Genomic DNA, 21255 nt, shown 5'->3' with positions numbered 1-21255 from the left:
GACGATTCTGAACTTGGCATCACCTTTTGAAAAGTGGAGATATACAACAACTGCAAGGATTTTGTGGTCACAGTCATTTTTTTTCAGCTCACATTGAAGATCATGGAGTGCCTTGGGTAACAAAGCAACACATTTCCACTTTATTCCATAGGTTAGCAAAGCCTTGGGAAAGTTTTAATTAATGGTAAAAATGGAACTAATTATAACAATAATGATATTAGCTAACATTTACTGAATACTTGTTATATACCAGGCATTTTTTAATAGCACTTTTCATATAACAATTTAATCCTCACATAGCTCTATGAGGTAGGAACTATTGTCATTCCTCATTTTACAGATGAGAAATTTAGGAACAGAGGTTAAATGGAAGAGCCAGGATTTGAACTAGGGATGTTGGGTTTCAAAACCAGCACTTGTAACTATTAATTTATAGTGTCCCATGGGAGTGTCATCATTCTGTTAGCATTTTGAAGGGCTGGACCAAAGGCAAGTGTATGGATTAGGTTGTTGAAAGAGTTCAGAAGAGGCAGAATTAAAGCATGACCTAGGCTTTGATAGTGAATGGAGCAGGATTTCAAAGATCTGGACGCAGGTAGAAATGGAACATTACTTGGTTTTTGACAGAACCTGAGGTGGGTGATGAAAAGAAAGAAGAGTTTGTTTTTACCTTGGTTGACCAGTTGGCTGAATTGAAAAGATTTATAATTGTAAAGTGAATCTGGAGTAGGGAAGATAAAGGTACAAAGTTCAGCTTTGGACATAAAAGGTGTAAAATTCTTGGAAACATCCATAGAGAAATGTGAACGAATTTTGTAAGCCAGAGAGATGCCAGGAATTCTAGGGAGGAAGCAACAGAGTTTATCATTTAACAAGCAAACAAACAAAAAGGAAAACCCACAGAATGTATGAAAATATTTGCAAATTATGTACCTGAGAAGGCACCTGTAACTAGGATATATAAAGTACTGCTACAGTTCAACAATAAAAAGACAAATAGCCCAATTAAAAAAAAAATTGGCAAAGGCTCCAAATAGGCATTTCTCCAAAGAAAATATACCAATGGCCAATAAGCACATGAAAAGATGCTCAACATCATTAGCCCTCAGGGAAATGCTAATCAAAACCACAGCGGGATACTTCTTCGCGCCCACTGGGATGGCCAGAATGAAAAGAGCATAGTAAGAAGTGTTGGCAAGGAGCTGGAGAAATGGAAATACTTATAACAATGGAGACACCAAGTTCCACCGTAGGCTTTTTCCAAATGAGCTGTTTAAAAAAAACTCATGAATGATATACAGAATTACAGAAAAAGCTCCAACTCTCATAAATTGCTGGCAACCAGCAAGCAAAGGAGTCAAATTAATTTTAAACTGGCAATTTCAAATATTTACAAAGTCTGTCTAATTCCCATCATGTTTGAAAGTGGTATTCTGAAGGACTTACTGAGTCATGATTGCATGATGAATTCAAGTGGTAGGTTAATGGTAACTGGAAAGGACTCAACTCGAATTAATCTAAACCCATAATCTTAGGAGTTTACAAACAAAGGTTGCACTGTAATTCTGGCGGGTTTAAAAGTTTTATTCCAAAGACCTGTCCTTTCAGGAGTAGCAGCACCTTTGCCTTCCCCACACCAAGCTAATTTTCTATCATCAGCTCTTAGAATAATTTCATTCTTTCTAAAACCAAAAAAAAAAAAAAAAAGCCAGTCTTATTTCCAAACTGCGATTCATTAGGAGAGGTTTCATGGCGATCGTCAGGCCTCTTGCCACAGGCTTTCACCAAAATGGGTTTCATACGCTTCCAAGGGGCAATGGTCTGCAATCACTTAAGATGCCTACCATGTGGCTGGGAATTTTTATTTGAAATTTGGAAAGGGAGCGATGTGAGGTTCAGACAAGGATCTCTGGGCTCACACTGTGTGTCTGTGGGCAGCATTGGGCGGAATGCCTAAGAACTGGTCCTGGTGTGAATCCTGGGAAGATACGGCGAGTCAGAGCTTTACCTGGTGGGCACGAGGGAGCCCCTTGAGATTTTTTTAAACAGAAAAATGGGATAACCCAAGATGGCTGTTATTTCGATTGCATACAACCTGTACCATGAATCTGAATAATGGATGATTTTAGTGAGTGCTTCCTGCGTGCCAGGCACCACCGTTAAACTTGACCTACAGGACATTGACTTCTAAGGATGCCCGTTAGTACACCTGTTTACAGGTGAGAGGACCACATTTCAGACAGGCTAAGAAACCGATCCAGAGCTACTTTGCTTACTCAGTAAACTACAAAGCCAAGACTCGAATTCTCATCTGTCTGACTCGGAGATTTACTCTGTACACCTTCCTCCTCCAGAGGATGGAGCTGAGGCAGGGAGGCCGTCCCGTCCGTGAGGAGTGGCAAGGGCAGGAAGCAGATGGGGATGGGGGGGTGGGGGGTAAGGGAGGGGCCAGATGTGTAGGACATAAAGAGAGATGGACGGGACTGCGTGACTAACTGAAGGGGCCTTGAGATCTTTCCCTCTGTTCCAGCCACTGTGTGAGCAATGGGATACAGAACCAGGGTCTCCCCTCCCCTCAAGGGACTTCCCCTCTAGTCCTGGGATGGGAGCCGTGCAGTCGGGCCTCAGGGCTGGGTTTGCTCCACAGTCCACAGTGGGTGGGCACAAATGGCTGGGAGAGATGACAGAAGCTGGAAGGACAGGTCAGAGTGCCTCCCGTCAAGTCGGTGTGGGAGGTGGGTAAGACGGAGGGTTTTGAAACCAGACCAAACTCTTCAACCCTGCCCCCCCCCACTACAGCAGCCAGTGTGAACCAAGCGCTTAGTGCCATGCTGGCGACATTCTGAGCACATAACACATGTGGCTTCCCATTTTCTTATTGCTCCCGTCCCTGTTATCACTCCGAGGCCTGGGCAGGTTTGCTTCTCCTTGCTTTAATCCAGAGCTGTCTTTCTGAACTTTTGGCATCACTGGATACTGAATCCTACTAAGAAAGAGCTTTCATTTCAGACAAAACCTTGTTGAGTTGGCGATCCCACATCTTATCCGTTCATCTGGAGACTGGTACTTAGGTTATTTCCATGCCTTGGCTATTGTAAAAATCTTGCAATAAAGATGAGGGTGCAGATATCTCTTTGAGGTACTGATTTCAAAATAAACGATTTTGAATGCAAGCCCTGGAATTGCTCAGCAGCGATGTAGGTATTGACACACCTGCTTCAGAAGGAAGGAGACAGGCCGTGGAGGCCAGGCTCTGTGTGCATAATTAGGGTATGTCTATGCCTACTTCCCAGTGCTTGCTGTAGCAATTACTCACAAACTGACGTTTAATGAGCCCTGGGGCATGAGAGTGAAGACATAGAAAATCCCTATTTTTAATAGAACATATTTTCATTGGTAAGGTAGACAATGACGAAGACAGAGCAATGCAGGGGGTGCCGAGGGCGGCAATGAAAATAAAGTAGAGCCACATGATAGGGACTTGCTGGACAGATACTTAGTTTCAAGGGCCAAGAAGGCTTCCCTTCGGAGGTAACACGTCAACTGAGATCTGAATGGTAAAAGCGATGCCAGCTACAAGAAGACCCTGGGGAAGAGCGTTCCAGGCAGCAGGCCAGCCAGTGCCACGGCCCTGAGGCAGAACCAAGGCTAGTGTGTGGAAGGGACCAAGGAAGGAGGGAAAGAAGCATTTTGTTGGTAGTAGGGGGGGAGCATGGCTGGGAGGTTGGATCAGAATGCAGGCGAGAACTTACAGATTTTCAGAGCTTGGATTTTTCCCCCCTTAAGTGCAATGGGAAGATTTCTTTTAAACTTCGTTTTCCCAGAATTTTATTATAAAAATGCTCAAATATACAAGAGAGTTTAAAGAATTTTACAGTTCAACTCTCATCCCTCTACCATCTGAATTAATAATGAACATTGTATTGTATTTTTCTTTATCACATCTAGCCATGTAGCCATATTTCTATCACCCATTAAGCCATCTTATGCTATTTATGCATTTTGAAATAACTTGGAGACCCAAGTGCACCGCCAGTGAAACGGTAAGCAAAGCGGTGCAACGCGACTTGTCGTCTATGAGGAAAATGGATCCAGAGGCTGGAGCGAGGGCAGCGAGGGGCAGTCCGGGGACCGCGGAGCCGGCCGCTCCAGCTGCTCTGTGGGTCCCACGGCTTGGCTAAGGTCCGTGGCAGAGATGGAACGTAGCAGGACACTTAGAATGTCTTTTGGAGGGACAGCCAGCAGGACTTCCTGGGGGCCGGGTGTGTGTGAGGAGATGAGAAAGGGCCGCTGGTAGCATCTGGGCTCTGCCACTGGCTGGCGGTGCTGGGCCTGGGGAGGCTGTTTGTGGAGGTGAGGAGACAGGATGTCGCAGGTCGGAGGGGAGAACACAGATCTGTTGGGGGCGAATCAGAAGAGAGATGCCTCCAATTCATGCGGGGGACAAGTGGAGTGGCAGCTGGGGATGCGGGTCCGGGCTCCGTGGGGGGGTCATGGCCCGAGAGGAGGCCCTGGGAGTCGTGCACGTAGCACTGGCTTTTAGAATTGGGGGGCGTGATGAGATGAGCGAGGGCGGGAGGGAGCTGGAGAGAAGGGGCCTCAGGGCACGGCTGGGACATGGCAAATGGAAGGGAGAGGGGGGACCCTCATCTGTGAAGAGAGAAGGGGCACCTGAGGAGGGAGGAGGGAAGCCGGCAGAGGAGGGGGCCGGGGGCCAGGAGAAGAAAGGGCTTTAAGAACTGGCAGCGGAGAGGACATGTAAGGTCGGGGCAGGAAGGTGACTGCTGGACTTGGCCCCACGGGGGCCCCGGGCGGCCTCAGGAGGAGCCTTTCAGTGCAGGAGGCGGACTGGAGGGAAGAGTGAGGTGAGAGTGGAGCCAGGGAGCGCGGGCAGGGGCTTTAGGAAGTTTAGGAGCTGTGCAAGGGAAGGGAAAAAAGCGATGGTTGGACAGGGTGGGTCAGGCGGGGTCTTTGCAAGTGGGGGCACCAGGGGCTGTGTGCGCAGAGGGGTGGTCCTGGGGAGAGGCGGGGGCTACTCATGCACAAGAGGGAGGGACAAACCCGGGAGCAAAGCCCTGGAGGGGAGGCGGCAAAAGAGAATGGGAGGCAGGGCCCACGTCCAGGGCTGCAGCTGCCTCAGACGGGACAGGGACCCTTCATGGTGGCCTCAGGGCAGAGGGCCGAGAGTGAGCTGAGACGAGGCAGGTCAGGAGGCTTCGTGGGAAGATGGCAGCATCTCCGTTTGACACTTGCGTCGTTGCTCCTGGAGAGAGAGGCTCACGAGCTGGTAAGGTGGAGAGAGGAGGTGTGGCATAGGCGTTTGGAAACCAGGACGGCAAATATGCAACACAGAGAGGACAGTGGGGTGCAGGGCAAGGGGCTGGCGAGGGCTGGAGGGAGGGTGGTGGCAGCGAGGGACGGTGAGGGGTGGGGACAGGGCTCACGAGACTCGCTGAATGGTGGGCTGAGGGGGAAACGCAGAGGAGAGCAGCTCCAGGGTGAGGGTTTGTATATGCTGGAATGTAGCACAAGGTTGTTCTCATTCATTCATTCATTCACTCATTCATTCATTCAGTATTTGATTGGCTGAGCACCCAGACTTTGGAGCCCAATTGCCTTGGTTCAAACTCCAGTTCTGCCACTTTCCAGCTGTGTGACCTTGGGAAGGGGACTTTCTCTCCTTGTGCCCTTGTTTCTTCCCCTGCAACCACATCTACTCCCTGGATCACACAGGTTAATCAAATAAGTATTTTAAACAGCGCCAGGTAGAGAGTCAGCGCTCAGTGAGCATCCACTGCTGGGCTGGTGATTGTTGGGGTGGTCTGACTGTTATTTTGTGCCAGATTGTGCTCTGGGAGCTGGAGACAAAGCCACACGTCGGAGAAGTCGTCGCCCTCGTGGAGCCACCCTACAGCAGGAGAAACTGGCCACAGATCATCACGGATGCGGGTGTGGAGAGAGCCTATGGCCCACAGGCCAGTGGTTCTCAAACGTGGCTTCGTATTAGCAGCATGGAGAGATTTTTAATATGGAAACTGGGTCCTGCCTTGGAGAGCCAGGGTTTTTAAAAGCTGCCCAGGTGACTCGGAGGCACAGCCGAGTTTGAGAACCACGTCTGCATATGAGGACGCGGGTCTGCATATCTCCAGTTGCAGTGAGCAAAGGTGTGATCTGATATTTGTATTAGAGAAATTGCTCTGGCTGCTGCGTGGAGCACGGACCTGGATTGGGGGTTGCTGAGAGCGAGGGCAACGGGGATGCAATGTGAGGGGCTGGCAGAGGCTGGGAAGAGGGTGGCAGCGGGGAGCAGAGCTCGAGAAACTGGCTGGATGGTGGGCCGGGGGGAAAATGCGGAAGAAGGAGGCTCCCGGGTTTCGGTTTGAGGGGCTGAGTCAGTAGGAAGAAGAGTGTGGTAGAGAGGGATCGAGACTTCTGCTTTCGACACAATACGCTGGAGAAAAGTGTTAGATATCCAAGAAGACACATGGAGTGGCCTTTGGTAGAAGACATTGAGGGAACAGAGAATCCGAGGTACTGGGCTGGTGGGTCACTGACAGGCAGGTGATGCCTGACAACGCCACGGTCAACAGTGTGGCCCAGCTGTGCTCTTTCTGTCACAAGCAATGTATTCAGAACGATGCCACTCTGCTCTTTAGAATGTGATAGGGAGTGAAATTGTGAATATTTATATTGCACATATTTTACATCATTAACATGAATTTATGGGCATTATAGCATAATATACTTGACCTATTGTTGCCAGTTCTTTCAAATTTTAATGGAGCATGATAGGTCGTGTGATGTTCTTTTTGGAAAAACATTACACTGTAATTGGTTAGTGTAAATATCATGCACTTGGATGTTTGTGTGAGCAACAAATGAATTCATTCATTTACTTAGTGCACAGAAATGAAGAGTACCAATGACCACAATGTCACAATACGAGGGCCACACTGTTGTTAAATTTTTGGCAGCTTGGCAAGTCATAGTATTTGTTATATTATTAACAACACTAGGGGCATCACAATCTAAAGAAGCACAGCAATGTAGCATTGGTATTCCTGTGAATATTAGAATCATTTCACTATAAAGTAGTATGATAACATCAGTTTTTCTAAAATATCAAAAGCAGGATGTGTGTGTGTTTTTTAAAGGTTTAAGTGGTGTTCCCCACATGGCTTTTAGATGTCTGTCCTATAAAGCAAGGCATCTCGATTCTACCTAGGCACGGAAATTATTTCACTTTATTTGGTAACCATGATACAATGGAATCTGTTTTCTTTGGTCCAGGATCCAGTGTTTTAGGAATGCTTACAGGTCTGGGTAGTTTCACATCTTGTAATATTTGAGATCTAATTTCATCTCTTGTTTATGGGAAAAGCCAGAAGCCAAACGCTCAAGCCATAAGCTCGGGAGCCATTTGTAGTCATTGTTCCTTTCCTTCTTCAAGTCTTCTCACGATGAATTCCTAGGATTTATGGCTTCTTTATTCCCACTGCCAAATAGTTCAAAACTTGAATATTATGGGAGCATGTGTTCTCATCCATATTATGATTTCTATTGAAGTTTAGTTCAATAAAATTCAGGATTCTATGTAATAAATTTCCCCATGTAGATGATATTTTTATTTCCTCCTGTAAATATTTTTATAACTGAGATTGGAGCATCAAAACAATTGTTAAATATTTGCTTAGAATCTGCTTTAGAGCAGAGTCTCTGCCAAAAACCATCCTCTCCTGGTGTCTGGAATGGGTAACTTTTCATGTACTACTCAGTCTGCATCCTTGGTGATAAAGTGATGATAAAACCCAAACAAGGAGGCTGTGATTTTAATATACTTTATTTAAAAAGTACACAGTTTTAAATTGGTTTCGATGGGTCTCAAGCAGAAGGGACGCTGCCCACTGGCAGTCCCGTTTCTGATGAAGGGTGGTTATCAGGTAGCAAACTCACATTTACATGACTGGCAAAGTAAAAAGATAACATTTTTGTCAACATGTCTGTAAGAGTTTCTATCACGCACAGTTTAAAATCATGAGATGCTGATGGTTGGACTCTATTCCATGTCTCCTATGTCGCACCATGTTTCGGTTCACAGTTTATCCATAATTGAGCATGCCAAGAGAACGTGTCGGTCGGTGTCACCTGAAGAAGAGCATCGGGAGCATGGGGAAGAGGGCGAGGCCCACCTTGGCCTGGAGGCTGGGCGCACCCCCGCACTCCCTGGCGTTCTCCTGCGGGGAAAGGCGGGGCTGCTCAGAGCCGAGGCCAAGGCCCCGCACGCTGGGCAAGTTATTCTGAGGCCCCAGACCCTCCCCACTCTTCCATTGTATGAACAGTCTCCAGGACCTAGGTCATGCAGGGAAGCGAACTTGTCTAAATTTCATCAAGTGAGCGATAGAATCTCTGATTTCTGTTGTAAATGTGTAACACATTCAAAATTACCCTTTGCAAGCTATTATGTAGAACATTCGAGGGCTCAAGGGCTATTTATTGGTGCAGGTTTCCATTGGGATCCTATGGTAGAAGCAAAATATTGGCTTTCTAATTCTACCCCGTCAGAATGTAAGTTTAAAAAATCACATCTAAGGGGGTTGATTCTTTTTGGCTATGCAAGGTTTGGTTCCTTCTTTTTTTTCATTTGGAGGAAGGGGGAGCCTGCTTTACAAAAATGAAATATTATTTATTACGTTCTGCAGCGTGCTTTTATCCACTGACTGATACAAGCTTCTGCAATGCCGCTGTTCTAGTTCTGTTTCATTCAGCTATTTTCTTATTGATGGGCATTCATTTTTGCCTCTGTTCTTACTGCTACAAAGAATGCTGAATGTAGGTCCTCACCAGACAATGATATGTGCCCCTGCCCCTGCCTGTGGCAGAGATGCCCAGTCTTGGGAGTGCAGGCCTAAAGGGGATTTTGCCTTTAGTGGCTATAACTAGACATTTCATTGCTACCTGTATATTCCGATCACCCCGTGACTTGTATCTTTCATGATCGTGGCTTATTTTTATATGTAGTTGTTTGACTTATCAACTTAAAAGTCCTCTTTATAATTTGATTTATACATTTTTTTCCCAAGTTCTATAACTTGGCTACTGACTTTAAGTAATCTTTTTCCATAGAAAAGTTATAATTTTTACATAGTTAAATAAGTCAGTTTTTCTTCCATAGCTTTCTTTTCTTAGGTAGGAAGATCTCTGAAATCCCTAGGATTTCCTGTGAGACAGTTATTTTACTATTTCAGTCTAATTTATATTCTTCCTTTTGAATTGAACCTTTGTCACATACAAGAGTTTCTATTCTGTTCCACTGACCTCATCTTCGTAAGTCCAGAAACTTACAGAAAAAATGCGGATTTTTAAAAATGTTTGTCTTGTATCAAGTTACCAAAGCAGATTATCTTATTAACGCTAGAAGATCTTACTCTCCTAACTTTAGTTGTCCAAGTAGGCAGTTCTGGTTTGACTGAAGTGATTGTAGTGTTTTGGGGACTACTGTTTGTGTTTGTATTTTACATAGAGCTTTTATTAGGGGTGATCACTGAATTTTATCAAAGGCCTTTGAGCATATATATGTATAACATGTTGCTACTGAACTTGAACTCCCATTTGAATATAGAAGGAAACATTCTCAATAAATTCCAAGTTCTTATTGGTGCTGTACTGACGTTAAAATCTGTTCTAGGACTTAGATAGTTTAAATAACATTAAAATCATTTGCTATTTAAAGCTGAGATTAATACTTAGCTGGGTCTGTGGCATTTAAAAAAACAGATAGCTTCCCAGTTTCCCTATAGTAATTGGTCTAGGCAAGCCTCCCATTTTTTCAGGCTGGGTGTGAACTTAATTAAAAAAAAATTTTTTTTATACTTAAAATTTTGGCTCACAGTATTGCAGGAGGTATTCTCTCGTAAGTCACTTAAATCTATGGGAAGCTCACGTTTCTCAGCACTTAGCCTAATTTTGCTCTGATCATGGCTTTCAGAGTAAATGGAGCACCCTGTAGTTGTGACTTCCTGTGGTTAGGGATTTAGAGGCTGATCACCCCCCTTCATACACTGGGACCCTCTCCATGGTATAAATATTGCCACTTTTGCCTTGTGTGAAGTTCTTGTAAATAAAAGGTTGTCTAAACGTAAGCCGGGGAAATAATTTTCAGCATAATTTGAAATAAGTGAACTAAGATGATCAGAGCCACTTTGAACGTAATAGTGGAAGGTGATAAAATGCCAGCACGCCCACAGCAGGCAAGACAGGAGGGGGGCTCTGTGAGTCTATCGTGGGCGTAATGAGCACAGGCTATGAGCGCAGGCTGGGAAGGCACCGAGCGTGGGGACCCGTCGGCCTTCCTGCACACCCTTCCTTCCCAAGCCTGAAAAGGACGGTCTTCTCACGAGTAAACTTTTTAGCTATAGTGAGATTCTCATGGCAAATCTGATGGGAAAGAGAACAGGAAGGGTTTTCAGACTGACCTCGGGATGGAAGCCATGGCAAGACTCCGGGCGCCTTCTGATCTTCTGGGCCTTTAAACGTTCACACTTAAGAGATTCGTTATGTTGACCGTAGTTAAGGCATATTCCCAAAATGTTGCTTCCCCTCACTCTGCATCGGCACTACACGTTAACACTGAACTCCCCTGACAATCCCCCCCGATAACACGAGAATATTTCTCCCCCAGGTATCCCGGCTGTGGGGCCCTTACCAGCCTCAGCGCAGTGGCCGCCCCATGCCCGGAAGGATATACCTGATTTCGATGGGCGCCATGGTGATGGGGGCCACGGACTCACAGAGGCAGCTGCTGTCCACCACCACCATGAACAGGTTGCTGCTGGGGATCTGCTGGATGACAAAGGACCTGCGGGAACAAGGGGTCAGACACAGCGAGGGGTCACTTACCATTCCTCAAGTCAAGAGCCATGAGGAAAACTTTTTCCCCAGAGGGTAACTACTCTATTTTGGAAAACAAGCTTCAGAGACTGCTTTCCTTCTAAAGTTGCCTTTTTCCATAGGCTCTTCACCTTCAGATACTGAGCTTCATTAAAAAAAAGATAGCTTAGAACTTATAGCTATAGCCAGACACAGCTCGTAAAACTCACCTCGGGAAGACTGGAACTTTATATGTGTAAACAGTAGACTCGGATTTGGCTAATTCTGCCTCAATTGCCAAGGTCCAAGGGGTTATAGGCTTTTCCAAGCCTCATTGCCTTCCTAAGCATTATCAAAAGTTGCATTTGCTGTTCTTGGAAGTGGATATTTCTCTCTTTTCCTCAAAGATAGACTGAAGCTCTGTCACACTGATGACAAAAGATGAGGTGAACTTCCTGAACCCTTCCCTGCGCCACTCTGCAGGATGCCTGCCCATGACAGGGCACAGTGTTTGGAGGAAATTAACGCCAGCCCTTTAACAAGTCCTACCCTTCTCAAGTCCAAATTGTGCTGTTGCTGCGGCTCTCCAGCGGCTCTGACCTTCTGGGTCCATCAGTAAAGGTTAATGACACCCGCTTCTTCCGTTACCCAACACAGTGAAATGACAAAGTAACGCCACCATAAAAATACTCCTTTAACAAGAAATGCTGCTGACATTTTGGAGGAACAAATTAGAGACCAAAATCCCATATTCTTTCAGAGCCAACAGCTTAGCTAAGTATTTAGCCCCAGGCCTAGAGCCCCTGTCAGATAACTTTTCAGAATATTTCATCGAATTCAATTTAGTTGGATGACAGAGACTATAGCCTAACAAAATGTTCAATTCCTCCATAATTTTTCTCTTCGTTCATCTTTCTCTCAGCTAATTTGTTCTGTTCTCTGGAGTGTATCACCTCACCATGCTTTACACAAGTCTTCCAATGAAGAAGCATCCTTCTGCTTTGCGGGGAATTAGGAAGAAGGGGAAGGATCCCTTTTTATTTTTACCTGTTACCACCTCAGATGTTAAATTATCCAAGAATGCCTCTGAGACAACACAACTGGCTTCCTTTCTTCAAATGCCCAGTGCCTGTTCGTCTAATAGGATGCAATTATGTTGATTTTTGTGACCCATAGCAGGAAACAGGGCATGCCACTGCTCAGCAATGTTCCCCCAGTGCCTAACCCACCATCCACACTCTGGGATACTTGCTCTCTCCCTTTCTCACCTTTCCCCACAACTACACCTGGCTTGAAGAAAAAATGCAGCCTTGCTAACTGTCTCAATAAAACTTTAAAGATCTCTGCTTTGCTTTCCCCTTTTAGCACTAGGTGTCTTCTCACCTAAACAAAGACATTGCTTTAGCGGTTGGCCTCTGTAATGGATTATGCCTATCAGAATTGAAATAATCTACCTGAGATGGCTCTCATCAGAGAACCAATGACTCCCATGTTGGAGGAAAGTGAACAGAGTCTTGGAATAATGTAAAACCAAGATTATACAACTCTTTAAAGAACAAATGGTTTACTTGAAAATTAAGCCAAATGAATCTACCAGATGTACAATAAAGGAGAGGGAGATAAAAATATGAAATAGAGTTCCAAAGGGAGAGAATGTTTTCCAATTGATGAAAAATTCTATTTTTTCCATAGAAAGGGCCCATTCGAGCATGAATGAAACGTCAAATCATTAAAGATATAGACCAATCCTAAAACCTTCTCTAGAAACAAATTACTTAAAGAGGAGTGAGGATGACACCACCTTCTCAATGGGAATACTTACGATGAAGAAAACAGAGCAACATAAAGGAAGTAAAATGTATGTTAGGTCCAGAGGAAAATTGATTCTAGGTAACTGTAGATAATGATAGAAAATTATGTTTTAAAATTTAGGGATAATAGTTAAAAATAGCATGGTAAGTAATACACACACACAGAAAAACTGACAATATAAATCTAAAATTACTACCAATCACAATAAATGTGAGGTGATTAGATTCACATAGTAAAAGGCAGAGACTCTTAAATTGCGTTTACAAAATACCAGGATTATGATGTTTGCAGCAGACGCTCCTAAAACACAATGACCTGGAAAGGATGTCTGATGAGGGATGTCAAATGACAGGAGAAGATTTACCAGAAAAATGCTAACAACACAAGAGAGGAACAGGAACAGGTTAATATTATTGTGCAAATATTCAAATGGTAAAATAATTAAAATGTAATAAAGAAAATGGTTCATACAATCTGAATAAGTTTTCATATTAAAATAATATAGTATAATAGTATATCAAGGAATGATACGAACGTTTATGATCATAGTGTACAAACTGATAAAAATACCAAAGTGAATGATGAATGCATGATCGATGAAAACACTGAGCAAAACCTCTTCAGATCTAAACAATGTAGAATGTAAGTTATTTTCTTTTTTATTTAAGTTTATTGGGGTGACATTGTTTAATAAGATTTTATAGGTTTCAAGTGTACATTTCTGTAACACATGTTCTGTATATTGCATTGTGTTCCCACCACTCAAAGTCAAATCATCTTCCGTCAGTATATATTTGGACCCCTAAGTTATTTACAAACACTGGAAACCGCAACACATTCCAAAGAGCAGAAAGCATTGCTTACGTGCTCTTCTTTCTGGTAGAGTAAAATCAGAAATTAATAGCAAAAAATACATTAGCAGTGGAAATTAAAGGTTAAAAAACATATTCAATTAATGCTTGAGAATTTGAGGGCAACCCAGACTCAAATCTGTGCAGTGTGACTTTAAGTACTTTTATGGGGAAAAGAAGTTTGCAAATAAATGAACTAAAGTTTTGAATTGAGAAGCTGGAAAAACACAAACATAAGCTGCACCTGTGCCCCTCCACCTGGCCCTCCCTCTGGTACCCTGGGCTCCCTATGGACGCCTCTCTCCAAGGCCAGCTCTCAGGCTACTGCAAGGATGTGACTGATGAGAGAGAAGAGAGGTGATCATTGCACAAATAGTCCCCTACGTCTCCTAGCCATGCTCTTCAGGTCACAAACATGTCTCCCATCTCAGGAAAAACAAAACTTCCCCTTAACCTCACCTTTAGCTACTGCCCCTTCCCTCTGCCCTCTTTTATGATAAATCTCCGAAAAAGAAAACCCCACCACCCCCTCTCCCTCCTTTCTCATGGCTCTCCCTCGTCCACAAAGCCACTGAATCAGTTCTTCTCAGTCTCCTCTACCTCTGCTTGCTCCCTGCTTGCTTACTGTCTGCCCCTCGCCACAGACGGGTTTGCACAGGTGGAAGGCCGCGTCTGTCTGTCTGTGGTTGTCCCTTATCCCCAGCACCCGGAGTTGTGCCTGGGACACAGCAGATTCTAAGGCACTATAAGGTGCCCCCCCCCCCCAAATGTATACACACTTTAACAGCTAGTAGCTCAATTTTGAAAGTGAAATGTATTTTAATAGACGCCGCCTTTATAATTATCCAAAGTGTGTGTACCCATTTTGGGGACAGCCTATATTTACAGAGTCAATGGCAGGGTAGATTTATAAAGATAAAAGCAGCAGAATAAAATGCAAATAAAAGCGTGAAGGTAACTGAAAGAACCAAACTCGGGGGTAAAAGAACATTGACAGAAACCGACTTTTTTTGGCACTCCTGATCAAGAAAGGAGTCACAAAGCCGTATTAAAACTCGAAAGGTTCAGAGATATTTAAAACGTTTTAAAGGACCATTAGGTATATTATTGTAAACAATCTGAAAACGTAGAGCAAACACTCCTTTGGGGATAAAGTATAAATTATCAACATTTGGCCAAGCTATAAAAAACACAAGCAGACCAATAGCCATAAAAATACTGAAATGCTCATTGAGAATCTATCCCCAAGCGAGTCCTACCCAAAGAACTGAAACTACTGCGTTCAAGGGAAACCCGTGTGGCCCCACTGGGCCAACTCTTGAAACTAACAGAAGAACTCAGCCCACTGACCAGTTCCGCGATCCGAATACTGACACTGGCAAGAACCACTTGTGGTGTCAATCATCACTATGAAATGTCCAAGATTAAATCTAGTAAAAGACATTTCTTTTTTTTTTTTAATATATCCTTATTGATTTCAGAGAGAGGAAAGGAGAGGGAGTGAGAGAGAGACAGAAACATCAATGACGAGAGAATCATTGATCGAGCCCACGACCTGGGCATGTGCCCTGACCGGGAATCGAACCCCGATCGCCTGGATCCGTCGACGCTCAACCGCTGAGCCACGCCCGGCCGGGCAAAAGACATTTCTTTATGAAGAAAATGACCAAACTTTTCTGAACATAAAAAGACAAACTAGTAATTGGAAGGAGTTACAATGGTTGTGGAAAGAACACTAAAAATTAGAGAAATATAAATTGAAATAATAAAATGTATTTTTCACCAGCAGATTGGCAACATTTTTAAATTTTAAATCTGTCCTATTATCACTTGGTGGAGAGTCTGGAGAAGTGAATGTTATTCTACACGGCTGGTGGTAAAGTGAATTTTATAGCCATTTATATTATTAGAATGGAAATCATTTAGATCCTGTTTTTTTCCAGAGTTTTATTTCACAGTAAGAGAAACTCTTGTTCAGGATCCCAAAAAGCCATGTTGAAAGATGCTCTTGATAGCACTGTTCATTGAGAGAAAAAATACGAAACCCACCTGGACGCCCATCAATAGGGGGATGACTGACTAGGCACACTATGGGAGTCTGTGGTCTGCTGGGCACAGATAGGAGGGTAAGGGAGATGCCTGTTTACTGTCATGAAAGGATATCCAAAACATAGCAAGCAGAAAAGTTATGTTGCAAAATTATAAATAAGGTATGGATATCTAAAAAGATTTAATTCTGTTACAGAGAACAAGTAAAATAAATGGGATGGATAAGACTTATCAGATACATTGGCAATAGATAAATCAGTAAGCGTTCTATGACTTACGTGAGACACAGAAAGAACAAATGGACTAAAAAACAGAACTTGAGTTGAACACAAATATAAAAGAACATATGAAGTCTCTTCCTAAAGATAAGAAGGAATTGAAGGATGGATTGAAATTAAATATTGATAAGGCACGGACCGTGTCATTTCCAGGCTGATGGCTCTCACCTACCTCATCCTTAAACCCACCACTGGCAAGCCCCTTGCTCCGCCTGAGACACACAGATGAAGGTCAAGGCTGCTCGGGGGGTCAGAGGCAGACTGCAAACCTGCCCCAGCATCTTCCCTGTGAAGCCAGCCTGGGCTGGCTCCAGGGACCTTCTGTCTGCTGAGTCCCACCTCCACCCTCAAGTCTGATCCTTCCACAATGTCATCGATGGAAGGGCAAGGGAGGAGGGGAAGGACGGGGAGAGACTGGCAGAAAAACTGCCAGGGAGGCTTGAATGGAATCTGTAAAGCTGAAGTTCCTTACGAGGAGAAAGTGTTCACGTATGATTCCTAGAACATTTAGAGATGGAACATTATGCTAAAGGCAAAGAGAATCCATTTGCTCATGTTACGAAAGAGAACATTGGGTCTCAGACAGGATAAGTAAACTCTTAACAGAAGCTGTACAAATAAGACACTACTGTGCCCATTTTCGAGATGGGGAAAGGAGATGCTGAGCAACTTCCCAGAGTAGCAGGGGCTCAAGCCCCTGGCACCAGGCCTGTTGTGGGGCCACATCACAGACAACACACTTTCTCTCTTGTATCCGCACGAGCAGTGCTCAGGCTCCTTTGCAGCCGGATCCAGAGAGGCTGCTCCATACAGATGCTGAATGGCAGCAAGTGCAAGGTAGGGCTGTTAGGAACACACACACCCTCTCGGTGGAAGGCTCCCCGAGTGCTGTCAATGAAGCCCCACAGCCAACTCCTCTTTATTTCCCCAAATCCTGGGAGATGAAAAGCCCTGCCTGCAGCGATCCTGAAGCAAAGGAAAACAACCCCCTACAGAGGATTTGCCAGCGGAAAGATTAACTGCTTTTCCATATTTTAAAGACTTACTGTCTGCTTATTAACATGGTGCTTCGGAGGGGTCTGGGCAATGTTAGCTGTACATTTATGTGCACAACGTGTATTTATGGCCCAGGGTGCAGGGTTGAACTTCATAAAACACACCTCGGTCCAGCTGGGCCCTGCAGCCAGGCTGACGTCACCGCGTGGAGGAACCTCGGCCTGGTGGGTTTGCCTGGGGGCCAGAAGAGGCAGGAGGGAAACGCCTCCACCCCGTCCTTTCTACCAGGGATAGGTCAAAACGCGTGAAATAAATTAGGTTCTCAAGGGAAAGAGAGCAGGGGAGAGGGAAGCGATGTTGATGTGTCCGTTGCCGGAACTGAAACAACCCAGCCGTCCCTGCACCAGTCACTGCAGACTGGGAAAGACTAGAGGGGACGTGATGGGATTTCAAGACGGCCTCCCCTGACAAGAGAGGGAGGATGTGTGCCGCATGCTATCTGCAGAGGGGCTTTGTGTCCAGATGAGGGAAGCGGTCATGCTGCTCCCCTAATGCTCCCCGAACAAACACGTGCAATGGGGGAGACCCCGGGATGCGATTCCCAGGGGGCCCCAGGATACACACATGTGCAGAACTTGCTCGGCTTGCGTTTCATCGATTGGGTACAAAACCATGGCTTGAAAGATTGTCAGGGCAGGGCAGAATCGCAAAACATTTTGAAGTCTTTCGCCCTTTATAGATTTTCACCGTTTATAAATTTTCCAGATTTTATCCCAAGGTAAAAATAAAAGACAGGGAGTAAGTCTCAGGGAGACTGTTCTGTGTGGTACTAGCCTTGGGGGGGGGGGAGTGCGTAGTCACCATGGATCTTCAACAGGATTTGATTCTCGTGGAAGGTGGGAAGACATCTGTCCTCCTGCAATGCACCCCAAAATGCGCTACACTGACTCAGGCCCAAAAGTTGTGAGGAGCAAACATTTGGTGGCTGGATGTTTAAATTCAAATCAGGGATTAAATATTGAGGATGTCTTCTAGCACTGTTCTGTAGCCATGCTGTGGACCAGCAGGGGCAGGGGAGAACAGCAGCCCGGACCGAGCAAGGTAAAGGGGTGCAGAGCAGGCCTCACCTCACCGCAGAAGTGGTCGCCCCGGGAATCTCACAGGGAGTCATGTTAGCGTGTCGGGGCTCACGCAGTTCTAAAATACCGAAACTGCTTCAGAGCACAGGGAAGGGAGAAAATATTTCATATTTCTTTTATGAAGGGCTCTGATATAAAATCAAGATTGTATCAAAAAAAGCTACGGACAATCTTTTTTTTATGAATATTGATACAAAGATATGGAGTAATCTCTTTTTTATGAATATTGATGCCAAGATCTTAAATGAAAGGCAGCAAATAGACTTCAGTAGGACGTTGAAATAGTAACACAACACGCCCCAGTGAGAATAACCGAGAAATTCAAATGCACAAGCTTACTGCGTTGTCTCAGCATAATAGAAACAGAACTATGAAACAAGCCTGTTTTTTAAGTCTCTGTTTTCCACTCTGCTGTGCTGAATTCCGGCCTTCTCATCTCTAAATGGTATCTCGTAGAGATTCCATAACTTTCTGACAACTTTAGGTTAATAAAACTAGCCGGGTCTAGTTTAACACTCTCATTTCACATCTAGTTCAAAGCTCGATGCTCACCGTGCTTCCTTCAACGTCCTAGGTTCTCGCTTCTTTGGTATCTGGGGTGGGGAAAATGGAGCAGCAAAGAGGCAGAATTTTCTATGTACCCGGTCACAGTGTCATTCTCTGACCACGGCCTGTTTTCTTGCAACACAGATTGGCCTTTGGTGCCCCCCGTGTGGCCCAGAATCCTTGTGGTTTCCTTGTGAGGTTATCACCGATTCTTCAGAGAGCTGAGAGCTCCTGCCAGGCTCCCACTCGATCATCCATGCGGCTCCTGCCATCAGCACTCACTCCACAGCCCTTGCCCTTGCTGTGGGCCTCACCTGAGAGCAGCCCTATTGCTGCGTTTGAGGAAGATGATGGCGATCTTCCACTGTGTCCACCTGACCCTGAGAAACATGCAACTTTGCTGGCCCAGCCGTAGGCCCTTTCAGTGTGGCACCTTCTCCAAACCTTGCCCTGTCCCTGTAGGTCCCTTTCTCCTGTTGGGAGAGGCTCATGAATAGATTGCTGCCTGGTGGATATTCCACCAGTGCTGGGCTTCCCTTCTTTCAAATGCCCCCCAAATAGAGAAAAGAGTCTCTTGGAGCACCCTCCACTGCCCATCAGGCTCCCAGCGGGGAGAAAGCACCCCTGGAGCGAAGACTCTTTCCATAAACTCCAAGCTCCTCTGTTAGGCCCCTCACCAGTCTTCACAGGGCAGACTAAAGGTGGCCCAGCTGTCTACCCTCAAATAAGCTTGTGGGCGGGGGCGGCAGGAAGGATTTCCATCTCTAACTTAGTGCCCACTAGAAGGCTGTTCTCTTTAGAACCCGTGGTGCCTAGTGTCACTTTGTCCTTGCCTCGATCTGGGTCTACAAGGCAGCCCCACTTGACGTCCTGTTCCGTCCTACCAATAAATCTCTTCATGTGAGGCGCCCTATACAGAGCTGGAAAAGGGCCAGCGCTCAGGGGTCTGTTCAATAGGGCCCTAAGTGATGTGACAAAATCTCATCCCTGAAAACAGCCCTGAAGTGAACAGAAGTAAGCTCTTAATTCTGAACCAAATGTAGCATCAGGCTTCAGAATAAGACACTCGGAGTTAATTAGCCAGAAGAAGTGGAGGCTCACACCACCCTTTATTATGCCTCATGGTCCCAAAAGTGCCGGCCTGTGCAATTAAACTAGAGAAATGAGGGATGGCGAAATGTTGGAACAAAGGGAGTGCTCTCAGGTACCTTAACCGAACCCCCGCCCCACTCCCAATGATCATTCCTGGGTTCCCTGCATCTCTCAAGGTGCCACCATCTACTGAGTCACACAGCAGAGATCTTGAAGTCATTTCCACCACATCCCTCCTGGAACGTCACCGTGGGCTGATCTGACCATCTCCTCAACTCCTCTCCAGACATCCTCTGCAGGCAGGATCGGCTTGAAAATTTTAATTTCATCTTTGAATTTGTGTTTTTAATTGAAGTCCAATGGACAACAGAGCATGCATGGGGGCGAGGGGGAGGTGAGAGGTTCTTAGCTGCGAGGCTCCTGCCTCAGCCTGGCAAACCCATGGCCCTCCAGCCCTGGCAGAGGCCTGGGAGCAGGCATGGGATAGGCTGAGGCAGGTAGCAGTGAAACCAAGGGTCCTATGACTTTGATTAAATTTAGGTTTAAACTGTAGCTCTTGCTCTCTCTCCCTCTCTCACTGCCATCTCTCTCTCTCTCTCTCTCTCTCTCTCTAGAGAGAGACCTAGCCTTTTCCCTGGATAATTAGCAACCCTTAAGGCAGCAGAAGATAGTAGCCTGGACCTGACTAATGGTCACAGGTCTGGTCCTCTGCAGGCTAAAGATAACATCTAGACCTAAGCTGTTTCAGCTCCTGAGCCCTAAGGTGAAATGACCTCCTGGCTACTTTCCCATGGGATTGAACAGAGGGACACTGGAGACCTCAGAACTGTCCTCAAGACCTGAAGAAATGATTCATCACCCTCACATCACCTCTGGCCAATCAGCTCCCAGCATGACCCTGAACCCCTAACCCACGGTGCCCTGTGATTCTGTCCTCTATAGTCTGTAACCTGCACGCCATCAGGGAGTCGGGTCTTTAGAGCATAAGCTCCCATCTCAGTATTGGCCATTTCAAAATTAAACCATTTTTCTTTCTATCCTGCAAGCTCCTGCTTGTGCCCTTCTTTTGACCAGTGCAGGCTGGCGGATGAACTCAGAAACACCACTGGGGTCTCAGTAACAACAGCTGGCAGCACCGGGGCACGCTCAGCCCGTGACTTAGCAGGGGTGAACCCCTCATCCACCCCTGGCCCAGGTACCAAGTGTGTCCTGTGCTAAGATACAAGTCCCTTGTGGAGTAGCTGTCCATGAGCTGGGTGGTGAGCCTGTGGGAAGGGAAGGCCGAGTCCCCCTCTCCAAGCAGGGCGTGGCACCTCAGTACAGTGATAGAAGAAGGGAGAACCAGGGAGCTACTGGGCTGCACACCCCACTGAGTCACGGGGGCAGGACCAAGGGTGCCCGTGAGGGTCTCTACTTACCCAGTGAGTGCCCCTGTGCCTCAGAGAGCACAATGTTAAATAACAAAAGTATACAGGCATAGATATATACACGTATGACAGGTCTAGAGAGACCACAGGAAGGAAGAAAGCGTTTTACCTTTCAGTACCTTTAATGACACTTTTCCCTGCCTCTTAAACGAGCAGCCCACATGTTCATTTTGTGCTGGGCCTGCGCATTGTGTGACTG

At 45.6% G+C, this 21255-nt stretch overlaps 1 protein-coding gene across 1 annotated transcript in view; it reads right to left on the bottom strand.

Moving 5' to 3' along the window:
• Positions 1–7824: 7824 nt before the first annotated feature.
• The window catches only part of CACNA2D3 (calcium voltage-gated channel auxiliary subunit alpha2delta 3), a 556479-nt gene continuing 543048 nt past the window's right edge, over positions 7825–21255 (bottom strand). Inside the window, exons 34-36 of the mRNA XM_087825134.1 lie at positions 10738–10855; positions 10473–10550; positions 7825–8234 (exon numbers count right to left, since the gene is read on the bottom strand). Coding sequence (XP_087681260.1) covers positions 8142–8234; positions 10473–10550; positions 10738–10855 — 289 coding nt within the window. The 3' untranslated portion in view covers positions 7825–8141. The remainder of the gene's footprint in view (positions 8235–10472; positions 10551–10737; positions 10856–21255) is intronic.

The sequence above is a fragment of the Miniopterus natalensis genome, chromosome 15 (assembly GCF_054644295.1).
Source record: "Miniopterus natalensis isolate mMinNat1 chromosome 15, mMinNat1.hap1, whole genome shotgun sequence".
In the NCBI taxonomy this organism is placed as follows: Eukaryota; Metazoa; Chordata; class Mammalia; order Chiroptera; family Miniopteridae; genus Miniopterus; species Miniopterus natalensis.
Note: the sequence above shows the minus strand (reverse complement) of the source record. Positions and strands in the feature narration are given on the sequence as shown.